At 37.5% G+C, this 18,400-nt stretch overlaps 1 protein-coding gene across 1 annotated transcript in view; it reads right to left on the bottom strand.

The window, feature by feature from the left end:
* c12.2 (von Willebrand factor A domain-containing protein c12.2) overlaps positions 1–18,400 on the bottom strand; it is an 87,821-nt gene that overhangs the window by 1,482 nt on the left and 67,939 nt on the right. Inside the window, exons 13-17 of the mRNA XM_081982634.1 lie at positions 17,939–18,132; positions 17,718–17,877; positions 15,545–15,809; positions 7,858–7,978; positions 7,585–7,774 (exon numbers count right to left, since the gene is read on the bottom strand). Of these exons, the coding sequence (XP_081838760.1) occupies positions 7,585–7,774; positions 7,858–7,978; positions 15,545–15,809; positions 17,718–17,877; positions 17,939–18,132 (930 nt within the window). The remainder of the gene's footprint in view (positions 1–7,584; positions 7,775–7,857; positions 7,979–15,544; positions 15,810–17,717; positions 17,878–17,938; positions 18,133–18,400) is intronic.

The following is an 18,400-nucleotide window of genomic DNA, read 5'->3' as shown; positions in this document are numbered from 1 at the left end:
GGGGGCGATGCTTTAGCGGGGATGAATGAACCCTAGACTTGTGTCCGAGGGCATTCACCGGGTAATTAACATTCACACGGTAAAGTCGTTAAGTACCTAACAAAGGGAGGTAAGTAGGTACGGCAACTTGTGCTGCACGCCCACACTATTTCCTTTGCTACGGCTAATCTAAGGGTGTGGCACTTGGTCACCTACTGCACCAGTTGCGTTGCAGGCGTACCCAGACTAACCCAGAGATCAGGGTGTGACTTCCCTCTGGGGAAGACCCCAGAGTTCGGTGATTTAGTCGAGCTACGGTGCATCTTTTATATTCGTCAGCGACCTCATTATGCTAACCTTGCTGACTGTGCTGGTTATTGGGTGTGCAACGTAACTGCACCTAACTAACTAGCACACTAACTTTTTACGTCTCGCGGCTAAATAATTATTTAGAGCCAGTACTTTCACTTCAGAACAATTTTATTCAAAGATAATTTCCATAGAAACTAAGAAATCTGACGCTATTATTGGTCAATTCCGTCATTTCTATAGAAATTATCTTAAGAATAAATTTATCCTGAGATGAAAGTACCGGCCCTTAATTTATTTTGTTTAAAACTTAGTTTATGGTATTGTTGTAATTTGTGTTTTTCTTGGAGATTGTACTGAAATACGTAAACATATTATTTATTTTTTTTTGTAATATGGGAACAGACCCTAAACAGTACAAACGATTGAGTTTGATTGCTACCTATTTCTGATTTTTCACTTTTTTTTAATAAATTGTCACAAAAACTGACCTGGTCCTCCAAGTTGGGGGTTAAGGCATTAGACTGGTTCTCTAATACTTGGAAAAACATAAACATACCAAAAAACCTAAACAAAGCCTCGGAGCATCGGATGGATCACTTGGACGACGAACTAAGCAAAGAAAATGGACGATGAATTTTGCCACATGGAATGTACAGGGTGTTAGACAAAAAATTGACATTATTGCCGCAGAAACTAAGGAAAGGAAAATCGACTTAGTAGCCTTGACTGAAACTAAGAAAAAAGGAAAAGGCACCGGATTTGTCGGAGACTTTGTCCATATATTTACCGGAGTGTCAAAAGAAAAGAGAGCAGCGAGAGGAGTATCAATACTAATAAGGAAAGACTGGAGGAATAAAATAAGTAACTGGGAAGCTGTTGATGAAAACATTCTAATACTTAACCTAAAACTACAGGGTCATAACATAACCATCATCGCAGCCTATTCACCATCAGATGATGAAAGAGCCGATATTAAGCAGGAATTCTACGAAAAATTAGATGAAATACTTACAGACATCGGGCAAAATAGAGAAATTGTGATGCTGGGTGACTTCAATGGAAGAACGGGAAAACAACTTAACAATCAAACTGTGGGGCCTTATGGAGAGGAAACAATCAACGATAACGGCCAAAGACTCATTCACCTTTGCGAGACTCACAATCTAAAAATCAATAATGGTTTCTTTAAGCATAAAAATATCCATCGCTATACATGGATACAGAGTACTCGAAACCTTAAGTCAATTATTGACTACATCATCAGCCAACAAAAAACAAATTTGCAAATTAACGATGTGAGAGTCCTAAGAGGAAGCACCTGCGGATCAGATCACTATTTATTAAAAGCCAAGATAAGGCTACATTTTCGAAAAACTAGAAACCATCAAGAAGATCAAAGTAATAGTACGGCAACCATGGAGACAATTAACACACCAAAATACAACTTTGACAGTCTTAAGGATGAGAGCACAGTATTCCTTTATCAGAGACGACTCGATAGTAAACTCCTCAGTCCTGAAGAACACACGTTTGGCGAAGTCTATGAGAACATTATAGGGTCTCTGACAGAAGCCACACAAGAGTCAATAGGAATAAAGAAGAACATCACCAACAAGAAACATTGGTGGAATGGGGAGATAGAGACAATGGTTCAAGAAAAAAAACAAAAATATCTGAAATGGCTAACTACAAAAAATGAAGAAGACCTTGAAGGGTACAAATATATTAAAAGGCAACTAAGAGTGCAAATTAACAGAGCAAAAAACGAGTCTTGGGATAGGAAGTGTGAAGAAATTAACAGCTATATAGGAGGAAGAAAATGTTCAGAAGTATGGAAATTTATATCAACTGTCAAGAACCCAGGAAAAGACGGGGCGAACATTCAAGTGATTAAACCCGAAGAATGGTTAAAACACTACAAAGACCTACTTCAGGAATCTAGACAAGAATATTTAACTGAGTCTCCAAGACACTTCAATGTGCAAGGAGAGGAAGTTGAGGTATCTGAGGAAACAGTGAGAAAAGCTGTTATGAACCTTAAACCAGGTAAATCTAGCGGTCCAGAAGGAATATATTCCGAAATGTTAAAATATGGAACTCGAAAGCTCTTTAGAAATTTAACAGTTATTATTAATAAATGCTTGAACGGACATTCCGTCCCTAAGGAATGGAAAATGGCTCTCATCTCCTCCATTCACAAAAAAGGAAATAAACTGGACTGCAATAACTATCGGGGCATCTCGGTTACAAGCACATTGAGCAGACTGTATGGTAGAATTTTACGTGATCTCATTGAAGAGGATTATAAAGGAAAAGAAGAGGAAGAACAATGCGGTTTCAGAGCAGGAAGATCATGTACAGACAACGTGTTTACTCTAAAACAAGTTATAGAGAAGAGAAGTGCTAGAAACTTGGAAACGCACCTAGCATTTGTTGACCTACAAAAAGCCTACGATACAGTCCCAGTATCAAAACTATGGAGGGTCTTAGAGCAATCCAACATTAATCACACCTACGTAACAGCCCTTAAAGAACTATATAGGGAATCAAAATCAAGAATTAGGGTAGGCAAATGTGTCACTGAAGAGCTTATGGTGAATAAAGGATTGCGTCAAGGATGCTGTGTCTCTCCCACTCTTTTTAAAATATACATAGCGATGGCACTAAAAAACTGGAAAAGAAAGGTCCAGGGAATGGGAATAGAAATTGATGATAGTTGCTTGTTTACCCTACAGTTCGCAGACGACCAAGTCATAGTAGCCAATGATAAAGAGGATGTGCAGTACATGATGCGAAAGCTAATAGAGGAATACAGAGAATGGGGCTTAACAGTCAACATAGCCAAGACAAAGTATCTATGTGTGGGAACTCAGGACGGAAATTTGGAACTGGACAATGGCCAAGAAATCCTTCAGTGTCAGGAATATGAATATCTGGGCATTACATTCGACAACACAGGAACAGATGTAAAAGAAATCGGAAAGCGAATAGTCAAAGCCAAAAAAGTAATCGGAGCTCTGAATGGAATCCTATGGAGCAAAGAAATAACCAAGAAGCGGAAATTTAATATCTATGAGGCAATGGTAAAAAGCACCCTCCTATATGGATCAGAAACCTGGAGAATTTCAGATAGACACAAGAAAAGAGTTGAGGCAGTTGAAATGGATGCAATTAGGAGATCGATGCGCATTTCACGAAGAGAAAGAATAAGAAACGACATCATAAAACAACGGATGGGAATAGAAGACGCAATAACACAGGATATCGAAAACAAGCAACTTACGTGGTACGGACACGTGGAAAGAATGTCAAATACCCGATGGCCTAAAAGAGTACTTCATTGGCAACCAACAGGCAGAAGAAAACGAGGAAGGCCAAAACAGGAGTGGCAGAAAACCATGCATAAATGCATGAGTGAGAGAAATCTAACACCTGAAGATTGTGAAGACCGAAGAGGCTGGAAATTAGGTGTCGGACAACGTCGAAAGACGTTCTAAACCGGCCTATATATATATATATTTTAATAAATTGTTTTCTAATTGAAAAAATGCAAAATATTTATTTATTAAATATCTCAAAAACTAGAACCAATCAGAAGAAACAAAAATGAGATACGGATTCAGCGTTTGAAACTATTCTGGAAACTACTTTTAGATGCCGAGGTCCAAAACCGTGTATACTTGTGAAATTAGTAATTAAATTGTGACAGGTCATGTGGAATACATGGTACCATTGTAAAACCAAATTATGCTAAGCCATTCCTTTGTTTTTAAATTCTCCATCGTAGAACATCGCGGAATAACGTCGCGACATCTGTATACTTAGTAGTTATTTATACAGCAAGTAACTTAAACCATTTTTCGAGTGACTAAACAGGTTTAAATTACGTGTTATTCAGAGAAATAAGCAAATGTCATTCAGAGTATAACAAATGTGTAAAAAAATAAAATAGAAATTTGACTTTTTCGGTTTTTGTTGGATATCTCCGGATTTAATAAAAAAAAATTGAATTTTTTTTACCAAATTATTTAGCAATAAAATGCGCAACTTTGCCTCTATTTAACTAAAGCTCTATCACTTATAGTTTCTGCGATAGCAATGCTAATGCATCGAATTTGTAACACCCTGTATTTGGAAGTACGCCTAACTTATTGTTGTTGTTGTTTGGTGATGCGGGGGGCTAATTAGCCCAGGTATACGCATAGGCCTTAGATGGACCCGTCGCGTCCCGCTAGCCGGAGCTACAGCAGTCCCGTTGATTCAAAGAATCTAACGATGCTGGTCGGATGCAGCTCCCTTAGTTCCCTGTGACACAGCGTTGGCTGTCCCAGGTAGGTGTGACGAAGGCGAGAAAAGGCGGGGCAGTCACTAGTACTTGCTCCGGTGTTTCTTCGTCCTCCAAGCAGCCTCCAAGACCCGGCCTGCGTCTTCGTGAATTCCCAGTCTGTGCATATGTCGCGCCAGGTGACAGTGACCCGTCATTAGACCAGTCACCGTTCGTAGCCTGCCTCTGTTTAGGTTTAGCAGAAGTTCGTTTGGGGCACGGACTAGATATTAGGGCCTTTGCCTGTCTCATGCTGGGAGCAGTTGCCCAGCGTTGCTGAAAGAGTTTTCCAGCCATGCCTTCTATTGAGCGGACCGCCGTGCTATAGGAGATCCCCACACTAGGTTCAGGTCCCGAGAGTGGTTCCCTAGTTCCACGGCCGGCAAGTCTGTCAGCCTCCATGTTGCCGGAGACACCCGTTTGTCCCGGCACCCACGCGATGTATACCCCGCCGCACCGAGACAGGGCCTCCATGGTACTTTTACACTCCATTACCAGCTTGGACCGCACTTCATCGGCCTCAATGGCCCTGATGGCAGCCTTACTGTCGGAGCAGATGACTTCTATCACCCCTCTTCGGGTCGGATAGGAGAACCCGCCCGCAGACAAGGAGGACATATACTTCAGCCTGAAAGACTGTAGTGTAACTACTGTTACGTACGAAATAGAGTTTTCGTCCGTTAGTCGTTTGGTTTGTGTTTTTAATGTCCGTGGGCCTAGTTACACTAGTAGACCGATTCCGATCGCTTAAATCCTCCAATTGCACTTTGTGCACATTTTGTTGTAAATGTGGGTGCGTGACCTGATAAGTTATCAGGTGCCGTAGTCACGTGATTAGTTTCGATTTTTGTCGGGGAAGCGTGGGTTTGTGGTCGTGTTTCTTTGTGTCACGTGCCATGTGGCCTATTTAATCACCCCACTTTGTGATATCGGTCTCTTTACCACTACAGCACCCGAACTGCCGACATCTGACTTCTTTTTTCTGAGCGGTGTGGCGCGTGTGTGACTTTGAATTTTTGATCGGTAATCATCTGGCCGAATTACAGGTAAATTGGTTTTATTGTTAGTTCTTTTGAATTATTTTGTATCGGCCAATTTTTTGACCTGTTTTCTGACCAGAGATCTAAGGGTTTTCCCGACCAAAAAACATTTCAATCGGGGATTGAATCAGCCTGACCGGGACTGCTTTGTCTTGCAGAGTTTTCCGGACCAACCCACGTGTTGGAAAAGCCGACCAGCGGCCACAGAGTGTCAGAAGGTCAGAGTCGAATCACCACAATTCCTCACTTGATTTAGTTTTATTTAATTTAATTTAATTTTTATTTTTTAGTTAATATTAGTTTGCTCTAAACAACTTCAACACTTGTCATCACCTCTGGTCACTTTTTTTGGTTGCCGGAACAAGTGTTGAAGCTGTTTGTTCGTTTTCCCTGGTGTTCTGCTGTTTTCTGCCTTAGGTACCTGTCACCAGTCTCTGGACCCCATTTCCTACCTGGAAATCAGCGGTGGCCACTACTGACTACTGGGAAGAGGATACTGGAGGTTCCAGGACCCAAACATCGTCTTTGACAACTGGTAAGGGCAGTCAGTTACAGTTTGGCACTGGGAAAACTTTTCCTTTTTTTTTAAATTTATTTCAAATTTAACTTTCCTTTTGTTTTCAACATTTTTGCGGCAATCTTTTGTAAATTTTGTAAATATTTTGTAAGATTGTAAATATTGTAGTATTGTATTGTACTTGTAATATACACGTGTACATATACAACTAACGAACGGTTCGTTTGATTTCCTGCAAAATATCCAAGTGTGTTCATCTATAGCTAATTATGAACTCATGCAATTAATCCACGACCTTGAGCAATCTATTTTAAAAATGTTGAAATCTCATTAACGTGAGGTTTCATCATAACACTACCGAGAGCGATACTCTGTGACAAGCGTCTGGAGCTGACAAAAATGCCGGCCCCCGCGCGTCCTGCTGCCAACGATCCATCTGTGTACCAGACGTCGCTATTCCGGAGGAATTCCGGTCCGTAATCGGCCCCCCATTCTTCTCTATCAGGAACTATGACTTTGAAGAGATTTGAGGGCACGAGCTTGGAGATCTGATGATCGCCTGGTATCAGTAGGAGCGGACACTGGTCTGTGGCCCAGCCCCATATCCTGGCGTGCCCAAATGAGCAGGCTTGTAGTTGGCCGCCCACGTGCAGCCTGTAAGCTGCGCGCGTGGCCTCCATTTTCCCGCACAGTTCGAGGGACATGAGGTTTAATATCACCTCCAGGGCCATAGAAGGAGTGGTCCTCATTACCCCTGTCAACGTCAGGCACGCCGCTCTTTGGACTTTGTCCAGTTGAGCGTTCGCCTAACTTATTGTTTTGGATGGTCGACTGGAATAGTCGAAAGCCGCGCTTACAGTTGACCTTGTAGTGGCGATTAAATTTTGAAGCCAGATCTGGTTTTTTGATTTTTTAAAAATGAGTGCGAAAACCCTTGCCGCGATATAAAATAAACCTGTATTGTAGTAAGTAGATTGACTTCTGTAAACTGTGAGCAGATGGAACTATAGTAGTTTTACCAAAATAGGCGAGAATTTATCCCGTAAGCAATATCTTACTATATTTGGTTATACAATGATGTTACTGATATTTTACATTTTGCTGTTTTAATGTCCAGGTTATCGATCCCAATAAGTTAGTTATCGACATACAATTAGCTCATTTAATTTCCTAGCTGCATTTTTTGACCGTAAGTATCAGGCTTCTTTGTGAGTGATTACTTTTTTAAATTATTCTTTGGATCAGAAAATCAGATGCTTTTCGACTAGTACCTACTTCTGAAAGTCGGTGGCGCTTTGAACTTCTGAACTAGACGAATGATTGCACGCGTATGCAAACATTCGTCTAGTCAAGTCAAGTCAATTTCAATGCCGGTTGTAATTAAATTATCAAAATGAAATCTGGTTACTCACTCGAATCACTTCCAGACGCTCTTTATTATTTTTCGGTGGATCGTTTCCAGCTACAAAAACGATTTTGTGTTCTTCCCCCGAGTGGCCTATAATATCATAAATTATTTTGTCCTCGAAACCATCGAAAGCTTCCATCACTAAAACAACCGCCTCCAGTTCTCGGTCTAAGCGCCCATCATAGCCGTTAAATCTGTAATGAGTATAACAATAAAACAATAATAATTGTAGTTATTCAATAGTGAATTTAGTAAACATTATCAGTTCTTAATTTACCTGTACATACTTCCAGAAACATCAACCAAAACTCGAAAATATTTAGGTTTGATTTGAGGAGCGCCAATTTCGGGTTCCTGTTCGGCTCTTCGTCTGAATATGGTTTTCTCCCCCAACAAACCTGAAAATTGTATTGCCTGAATCCAGAACTGTCGCAATCACTCAAAAAAAGTAATTGAATTACAATTACTAACTATGTACTCCAAAATTTATGAATGTACAGGGTATAGTAGTAAGTATTGGTAAGTAAAAAATAAAAAAAAAATTGTTTTTAATTTGCACATTTTAACCAGATAAAAAAGCAAAATGGTGTTTATAAGAAAAAAAGAAGTTGATGATCATATTTCAAAACAGAAACGTCGGAATTAAAAACGATCTACACTTTTACACAGGAAGATGGTCCTTAAAAATCGCTCTAAACTGTATATTATGTAAGATAATACAGCACTTTTTTGAAAGCGCTCGCTTTTGATTTTTCGAAAATATCTTTCTAGGATGAAGCAAAAATGCAATGTTGTCAAAACGGTGTTGGACTGTCCATTAAATTATGTAAAACATTTCCCATTTAACTTTTGCCGTAGCTCTTACGGAAAGCAAGTATCCTGGATAGAGAATCGAATCTTGGACACACTGTATTGGGTTAATTTTTCTACACTTCTGAAAGTACCCCAACAACGTTCAAAATAATTAAACAACTTTAAACTACTGTAATTTGGTGGTACTAGTAAGGTGCGGCAAAGGGGTTCTATGGTACCAGGACATTCTAACGACTGCAGGAAACAATTCTAATGAGACTAGAAAATGGCTTCACTAAGGGTTAATCTTCTTCTTCTTCTGCTGCGTGTCCATTAGTGGATGTTTGCGATCACATTTGTCTACTCTTCCCTATCACGTATAGGATGCATTAGTTCTTGCATTGTCCTCAATCCTGTCCACTGCGTAACGTTGATGAGCCATCTTTTTCCTACCGATTCCTCTCTTTCCCTCAATTATCAATTGCAGGAATTTGTACCTCTCGTTGCGGTACAAGAGGTATGCTGTTTTTCGACGTTTAATGAATATAAATTGAAGAGAAGTGGGGAGAGAACACACTCTTGTCTGACCCCTCTACAAATTGGTCTTGCTTCTATGAGATCGTTACCAACTCTGACTTCAGCCATTTGGTTCCAGTATAGGCTTTGAACGCAGCGAATGTCTTTTTGGTCTATGTTCAATCTATTTAGGATTTGGATCAGTTTATGATGTTGGACTCTGTCGAACGCCTTTTCCTTTGCATCTCTGATCGTTGCAGTTCTGAAAAAGTACTTGTGTCGCAACTAATGCTTCTCTCGTGCCTAAACCTCGTCTGAATCCAAATTGTGTGGATCCGATGTTTCTTTGGCACTTTATTGATATTTGTAGTGGATAATCTTAAGGAATATCCTCAGTGTGTGACTCATGAGGCTGATTAGTCTGTGGTCCTCATATTTTGTTGCATTGTTCTTTGTCGGCAAGGGGATAAAATTCGAAGTTAACCATTTGGCGGGTGGGGTGGGTTAATGTTTTAAACCCCTAAAACTTAACCGACAACGGACAAAATAATTAAACAACTGTAAATTATTGTAATTTGGTGGTACTAGTAAGGTGCGGCAAAGAGATTCTATGGTATCAGGAGATTCTAAGGACTTCAGAAAACCTCCCTGACAAGACTAGAAAGTGGCTCCACTGAGGGTTAATTTTCTACACCCGAAAATCTTAACCCACAACGGACAAAATAATTGAACAACTTAAAACTATTGTAATTTGGTGGTATTAGTAATTAATCAATAATTTATTCATGTTACTTACATACAAAAATGTTTACACACGTCAGGTAATAGGGTCAAAAGAATAAGCAAAATAGATCCTAAATACTAAGTTTCAGTAAGGTGCGGCAAAGTCTTAAGTTATAGTCACTTTACTATTAAATATTTTTAACTATTTTCTTACATAGTAACTTGTTGTCTAGGATAATACCTCGGGACGTTTTGCGGCGCTTTTTGTGTCCGAAGAAAAATCGATTTATCGGAAAATTGATATAACAGTGTTCAATCTTAAATTAAGCTATATTAGCAAGTTTATCTATCATTCAAATACCGTTGTAGGTTCAACATTATCTGTTACATAATCTGAGTATCTTTTAGGACAAATCCCATGTTTGGTAAACAACCATGTGTACAGGATGTCCAGTGACAGTAAGTGAAAGTTGAAATTGTGTGCACAAGTTGTTCTTCCACACACTAGCTGTCTCTAGACAACCTGTATAGTTCTATCGGTGAAGGTAGTTGACTTAAAATTATGCAACACAATAATATACAGTGCGTTTTTTTTAACGCGCAACATAGGATTTTACGTGTTAAATTTTTAAGCCCCTGTTAGACCATGTTATTTTGGAACTACAGGTCTAAAACTTGACGGGTGTGTCTTTAGTACCCTGAAGCTTAAGTAAGTTAACCAATTTGGTCTAAAAAGTAATTAAAAACTGGCAAAAAATCATTTTTTTTGAAAAGATTTTATCGTTTCATACTCCCTGTATGCATTGTTGTTTTTGATACTGGCAGGGCGGGTAGCAGGTAGAGTGACATATTTTGACTGCATCAAGACCTGACATCTTTTGAACGTCAAAAGGGCATTTTATGATTGTTTGGAATACTGTTTGGCTTAAAACGGAGGTCACTTTGAACAATTCACTTATAAAAATACTTCTTTTGTTCTTAACTTTCTTGATACAAAGTTCATGATCAACTTGTTTTACTTTCTACGCCAAATTTTACCTGCTACCTGCCGTGCCAGTATCAAAAACAACAAGAACCTATCATACATACAGGGAGTATGGAAAGATAAAATCTTTTCGAAAAAAGATGATTTTTTGCAAATTTTTAATCACTTTTTAGGCCGAATTGGTAAACTTACTTAAGCTTCAGGGTACGAAACAGCCACCCGTCAAGTTTTATACTTGTAGTTCCAAAACAACATGGTCTATCACGGGCTTAAAAATTTAACACGTGAAATCCTATGTTGCGCGTTAAAAAAAACGCACTGTATAATATGACACACACCTGACTTAGAATGACGGATCAAAGCTACTGCCTTAACTCGAGATTGAGAACTGCTATAGCGTATTTTACGGTTAAATCGATAGTCGTTGATACACAGAACGTTAATTGAGAAACGGCCAAAAACGTCTCGGGATATACAGGGTGTCCCACGACGAAAGACCTCGATTGATATTGGAAAAAGTATAAATAGGAGAGTTTTGAAAATTTGGTAGGATACTGATGTGGGCATGCCCAATCCAACTAAAATATTTTCAAGATGGTTGCACTTCCGCTTATACCGGAAGTCGATCACAACTTTCTTATTTTAAATAGAACACCCTATATATTATTACATATTTGGATTCCTCACAAAATTCTGACCAACTTTTGTATAGAATGCCCTATGCCTATCTCTAGCCGTTTTCGAAATATTTGATGTTTTTCCAAAAAAGTGACAGTTGCAACGCTCAACATATTTTTGTACTATGTTAAAACCGTATTTCATTTTGCAATGAAACTTTGGGTTATTGTAAATAAAGGATCGTTTTATTAAACTGAGGGTGCGTAATGACTCATTTGTATACAAGGTCGTCAAAAAAAAATCATAAAGTTGCCACTAAAAAAAATGAAAAATCTCAAGTTTTTTAAATAGAAACCCACATTTTTTATGACGGAATCATTTTGAGCATTAAAAATTACTATAAGTTTCAATTTACTTGCCTATACCTAAATCCAACCCATTTCGTTTTATTTGAGAATAAACATTTTTTTATTAGGCTGCATGCTCGGCTGCATGGTTGGAATTAGCTGGTACTCTAGTTGGCCATGCTTTTGACACACGGTGATATTGGAGACCTGCAGGGCATGTTAATAACACTAGTTTTGAGTGTTTTGACAACTGCAAATATGCCGTCGCGGTTACGTTATTCAAACCAAGATTACTTAAATCTGTTTATTATTTACGGAGAATGTGATAAAGTTGTGAGTAGAACATGTGAGGTATTTGCCGCTCGTTATCCAGAAAAACCAAAGCCATCACGAAAAGCTGTCAAGCAAATAATTGAAAATTTTAAGAATACGGGATCTGTGAAGATAAAAGCTATTAAAACAAAACCAATCCTTAATAATACCAATGTAGAAATTGCAATTTTGGGCTATTTTCTTGCAAATCCAACTTTGTCAATAAGACAAGTTTCCGTAGAATCAGGCATATCCAAAAGCTCAATTCAGAGGATCCTGAAGAAACATAAATTTCACCTTTTTTCATTTAAATTAGTGCAACACTTAAAAGAGGTTGACTTTCCGAAGAGAGTTGTTTTTAGTGAGTTTTTGCTGACTAGTCACTATGGAGATGAATTGTTTTTGAATAATATTATTTGGAGCGACGAGGCCAAATTCACTAAAAATGGAATGTTCAATAGACATAATTCACACTACTGGTGTGACATAAATCCACACGTAATTAGAGAGAGAAATTTTCAAGAAATCTGGAGTTTTAATGTTTATTGTGCTGTGAGGAATGACCAAATTGTTATGATACGTTTTTATGAAGAAAATTTAAACGGTATATCGACGATGTTAAACGACAAATTGTGAAGTTCTGAAACTTAATTTAATGCTATGTTTTTATTGTAGGTGATCGATATCTAGCTATAATTCAAGATTTAGAAAGGGAATACTTGGATAATTTACCTCTAGCCGACAGAAGACGGGTAATTTATCAGCATGATGGCGCACCTCCTCATAATGGTCATATTGTCAATAATTTTCTACAAGCTACGTTTGACGACCGGTGGATTGCTAACAACGGACCGTTTCAATGGCCACCCCGCTCGCCAGACATGTCAGTTTTAGATTATTTAAACATCAAATATTTCGAAAACGGTTAGAGATAGTAATAGGGCATTGTACACAAAAGTTGGTTAGAAATTGCAATTTCTACATTTGTATTATTAAGAATTGGTTTTGTTTTAATAGCTTTTATCTTCACATATCCCGTATTCTTAAAATTTTCAATTATTTGCTTGACAGCTTTTGGTGATGGATTTGGTTTTTCTAGATAACGAGCGGCGAATACCTCATATGTTCTACTCACAACTTTATCACATTTTCCGTAAATAATAAACAGATTTAAGTAATCTTGGTTTGAATAACGTAACCGCGACGGCATATTTGCAGTTGTCAAAACACTCAAAACTAGTGTTATTAACATGCCCTGCAGGTCTCCAATATCACCGTGTGTCAAAAGCATGGCCAACTAGAGTACCAGCTAATTCCAACCATGCAGCCGAGCATGCAGCCTAATAAAAAAATGTTTATTCTCAAATAAAACGAAATGGGTTGGATTTAGGTATAGGCAAGTAAATTGAAACTTATAGTAATTTTTAATGCTCAAAATGATTCCGTCATAAAAAATGGGGGTTTCCATTTAAAAAACTTGAGATTTTTCATTTTTTTTAGTGGCCAGTTTATGATTTTTTTTTGACGACCCTGTATACAAATGAGTCGTTACGCACCCTCAGTTTAATAAAACGATCCTTTATTTACAATAACCCAAAGTTTCATTGCAAAATGAAATACGGTTTTAACATAGTACAAAAATATGTTGAGCGTTGCAACTGTCACTTTTTTGGAAAAACATCAAATATTTCGAAAACGGCTAGAGATAGGCATAGGGCATTCTATACAAAAGTTGGTCAGAATTTTGTGAGGAATCCAAATATGTAATAATATATAGGGTGTTCTATTTAAAATAAGAAAGTTGTGATCGACTTCCGGTATAAGCGGAAGTGCAACCATCTTGAAAATATTTTAGTTGGATTGGGCATGCCCACATCAGTATCCTACCAAATTTTCAAAACCTTCCTATTTATACTTTTTCCAATATCAATCGAGGTCTTTCGTCGTGGGACACCCTGTATACCTAATCAACAATTTCCTATGTTAAAATAAAATAAAACAAAAAAAATACTGGTTAATTGTGGGCTACTTAAAAATTTAACTTTTTTGCACGCGCTCGTTTTCCACCCTTTATAGTACAGTTGTAGTGCATTAAAGTCAAAATTTTTTCTATCAGAAAAAAGTCAATAATCAAGCTCGATGATAGTCCAAACCGCATCAAAATCTGATATTTCGCTTCGAAATGGCGAAGATATAAAAATCACCCAAAAAAATCACTGTCCCGGTTGAGATGGCGCGCAGTTTATTTAGCAAAAATATATAAAATATAAAGGGATTGAAGTTCTGTAAGTAGACATTTAGGACACTTTGTCCCTATTAAACACTCCTAATCAAATATTTCCCTTCTGAGGCATTTAAGAACAAAATTTCTGAGAATTAAACTAGCTACAGTTTTTCCCTTGAGAATTTTTTTTCAATTCTGTCAAAATTCTACAGAAGGTTGAATGTTTTCCAGATACTCACAGATCTTAGTTTTCGAAAAATCACTCTCTTCTGGCGCCCTTGAAGACAAAATGTCTTTCTTAGGTTGTCATAAAAAATATTTTTTTTATCTACTACTAGCACGGTAATGGTCAATTACATAGCTTCCTTTGAGTTACGTAATGAGGGATTTTACAGTCACTAGTGCGATAATAATTGATTTTATTAAATTTTGTCCTATTATTAGTCAATTATTCAACGCTTAGCAACGATTTAAACAATTTTTTATTCACTAGAGGTTTAAATTTTTTTTAAATCAGTCTAAATAACATTCGCCCATTTACAGATGTAAACAAACAAACATCAATGTCACATCTACGGGGCGCAGTGTAAATTTAATAGAACTGTGATTTTAGGTTTTTTTTTAATATAAGACGTCAAAATTTAATAAAATATTATATAAGACACGTGATTTAAACCGGTTTATTCACTCCAAGAACTTGTTTTTTTTCTGAATAAAAAATGGTTTGTCACTTGTTGTATAAATAACTATAGTCGCACTAGTGACTGTAAAATCACTCATGACGTTAGAGTTAAAAATTGATAATTTCTGTGTTAATCGTAGATAAAATATTGTACAATACTCGTGTGGTATGGCAAATTAATGGACTCGTGTGATTACAATGCTTGCCACTTGTGACTATAAAAATGCTCATACCACACTAGTAATGTAAATAACTATTACAATTTTTGTCTTTTAGCATTTCCCTGAATTTTGCCATGTAGCCGAGTAAGCATACATTTGCGCTCACGAGACATTCCAAGAAAATCAATACCTTCTGAAGATCTTATTGACAAAACGTCTCACTACGCTTTCGAAGAAGAAATACTCTAGCTATAATTTTGCCGTTTAAACTTTTTGATCAGAATGATTTTGACTTTTTGATTTTGATGAATTCTAACAAAAAAGGAAAATACAGAAAGTTAAAATTGTTTTCCAGGAACCCAGAGGTCTTGTCCCTTATAATTAATTGATAGGTACAAATATAATAAAAATAATTTAAGGCAGAAGAAAATAATCAGACCAAAAATTAACTGTACTCCTTTCATCATTTAAAACAAAGTAATTGACTGAATTACAACTGAAAAAACTAAAAACTTTACTACTACTACTACTTTTTTTAGTAATCGAAAAATCAATTACAATTATTGTTTTAATCAAACTAAACTATAAGTAAAGAATGAATTACCATCTATCAACTTAGAGTCGTCCAGTTCTCCAATTGTCTGGTGTCTATACCAATTTCTTTCCTTCTGTTTGGCCTGTAAATTACCTAAAATAACTCGCAGTGATTGGACTTGTCTGGCCACTGCGTTGGAGAATTGTGAATAAACGTTGTGGTCATATCCCGACATTCCAATTTCCTTCAGTTTTTCGGCGAAAGCTTTTCTGTTCATTTCTCTTGCAGCTCGCTTAACGTGTTCTGGAACGTCTGCCTTTTCTTCATCTGACACCTATAAGATAATGAAGATTATTGTAATTAGTCTGATAAAAATCTAACAAGTTTTTTAAAACAAAAATACATGGTTTTCTCCACAATAAGTTTATTCGGCTCTCAATTTCACCACAAAAGCCCAATATATTTCGAGCGTACGTGACAACTTAGCATCAAGGGCATACTTAATATAGCCCATCTACAGCTGGTTGTCATTCGCATACAACAAGACATGTTAATTTAAAAAAAATCAAAATATAATTATGACTAAGGGCGGAATTCAGAAATCTTTCTAAATGTTTGTGATCTAATCTGATTCAAAATGCAAAAATGTTCTTCTATGACCCTAATAAGTGAGTGGCGAATGAGCGCACCATGCTTGGAATCAGTCTAAGAGACAAAATCAGAAATGAGGAAATCCGACGAAGAAATAAAGTCGTGGACATCATAAGGCGTATCTCGGAAAGCAAATGGCAATGGGTGGGGCATGTGGCCAGACAGAACCATGACAGTTGGACAGCGCGAGTAACACATTGACGACCAAGACAGACCAAGCGTCGCGTAGGCAGACCCGTGTCTCCGTTTTACGAGCTCGACCATGGAGATCTCGGTTATTTGAAGAGATACAAACTCGGTTAAATTAGGACAAAGATGCGCAATTTCGTTTGGCTCCGCGAACTCCCATCTCGTTTCCAGTTGTGCCCTGGCTATTTAAGCACAGGGAGGCCCTTTTGACGCTCTCTTGGCCAGTAACTTTAGCTGCAGTAGTGGGCCAACTTAAACGACTCTTTGTTACTCACTTGTTCAGGATTTTGCCAGTTTTTAAGAGTTGTCGCTTATGCCGATTTGTAGTGCTTTCTTTTGCGGCAGGGGTTAGAGCCAGCTAAGTCATTCGTGTCCAGAGGGCGAAACCTACCCTTGTTTGACATCAACTAAAGGGCAAAACTCGAGGGTGACGTGACTAAGCCCGTTGGGTCTGACATCTGGGTCCGCAACCACCGGAACTGCCTGTATCTGAATTGTAGCCTGAACAGATTACCGTAGATTCCCATTGCACAGTTTGGTCGTGGGACAGGAATTCATCTTGGGGCTGATCCATCTTGAGCCTCCGAAACCTAGTTGAGTTGTCAGGCAAGCCCATTTACCTAACCTAACTAACCGCTATAACTGGTAATTCTGGCGGCCATCTGAATTAATAGTATTGGATTTTTTACCGTTGATTGAGCTACCTATTGGAGTTATTTGATGTACCTTTCATTATTCATTGTCCTTTTCCTTGATAACTTTTATTAGCTTTAATTTACTTAATTTTTAATTGATTGCTCTTGTACTGTATTGTGGCCGATGTTTTAATGCTCAGGTCACAGGGTTCTTTAATAAGCTAGTTATCATCATATGATTAGCTCGCTTTGTTCATAGCTTCATTGGTTATAGTAAGTATCACGTAAGTAAGAGTAATTATTTTGTAAATATCTTTTGCTATGTAATACTTTGGATCAGCATACTCTGAAGGTTTCCGACTTAGTTCCTGCTCACTTAAAGTCGGTGGCGCTTTGAACCCCTGAGTGTTTGCACACGTATCAATAAAGCTAGTTCACTGATCCAGAGTTTAATTGTTAAATTTCAATTTTACGACTGTTATTGTTCTTTTTACTTTCATTTAATCTCATGTTCTAAACCAACTTTTACGTGTAGTAAACGTCACGCTGAGAGTTTTGGGAATGTATCGTTTGGATGGATCAGACCTATAAAACCACAATTAAAGTTCAATTAAATATGTATATTACACGAAACAACTTAATCTACACAAAAATGTTACGTTTTTAATTTAACTTTAATTGTGATTTAAAATGTCTGATGTTGCTTTAACCGGCAAAATGAAAACAAAAATAATGACTAAATCTTTACATTACAAGTTGTTGTTTACCTGATGTACTTTATGTCCTTTATCGAGACGATAAGGGCCTCCTTTACCCCCTAAACCTGCGGTATCTCTACCACCAGTTCCTCCAGCCCAAGTGTTTCCACCCACATGCGGATCGTTGTTAGGGTCTTCCTTACCATGTTTTGGACTGGATACGTCTAAGCTAGAAAATAAACCGTTAAATTTTATCAATAATCTTGTCTACTAAAAGAATTTTTACTTACCCGCTGTATCTGTTAACGGTTATTTGAACATTTTCCGCGGCTCTTTTAGCAGCTAAATATTCACTGGATACGACGTTTTTGGAAAATCCATGTTTTCCCAATACCTCGCCTAAAGTTTCCAATACCTCTGGCGTATATTTGTCAAAGTCGAATACATTAAAAACCACTTCCTCCAGATCAGCGTTGGGAAATTTCTAAAAATTGAGCTTAATTTGATACTTTGATTTGATACCTACCATCATAATGAGAAAGTTTCAGAAAATTTTAAGAAAAATAATGAAACAACGGTTGCAACTAATTCGATGTATTACGACTCTGCTAATGTAGTAAATACACGCGCCGCGTTGCCAATGTTCTTTATCATTAAAACCCGAACTTTACATACATTTTGTATTTTCTATTTTTTATACAGAAATGTTTTTTTCAATTTATAGATTTTAATAACAATATCAGTCCATATTA

This window comes from Ips typographus, linkage group LG6 (genome assembly GCF_016097725.1).
Source record: "Ips typographus isolate SLU linkage group LG6, UJ_Ityp_2.0, whole genome shotgun sequence".
Classification (NCBI taxonomy): domain Eukaryota; kingdom Metazoa; phylum Arthropoda; class Insecta; order Coleoptera; family Curculionidae; genus Ips; species Ips typographus.
The sequence above is the reverse complement of the archived record's forward strand: the minus strand, read 5'-3'. Positions and strand labels throughout refer to the sequence as shown.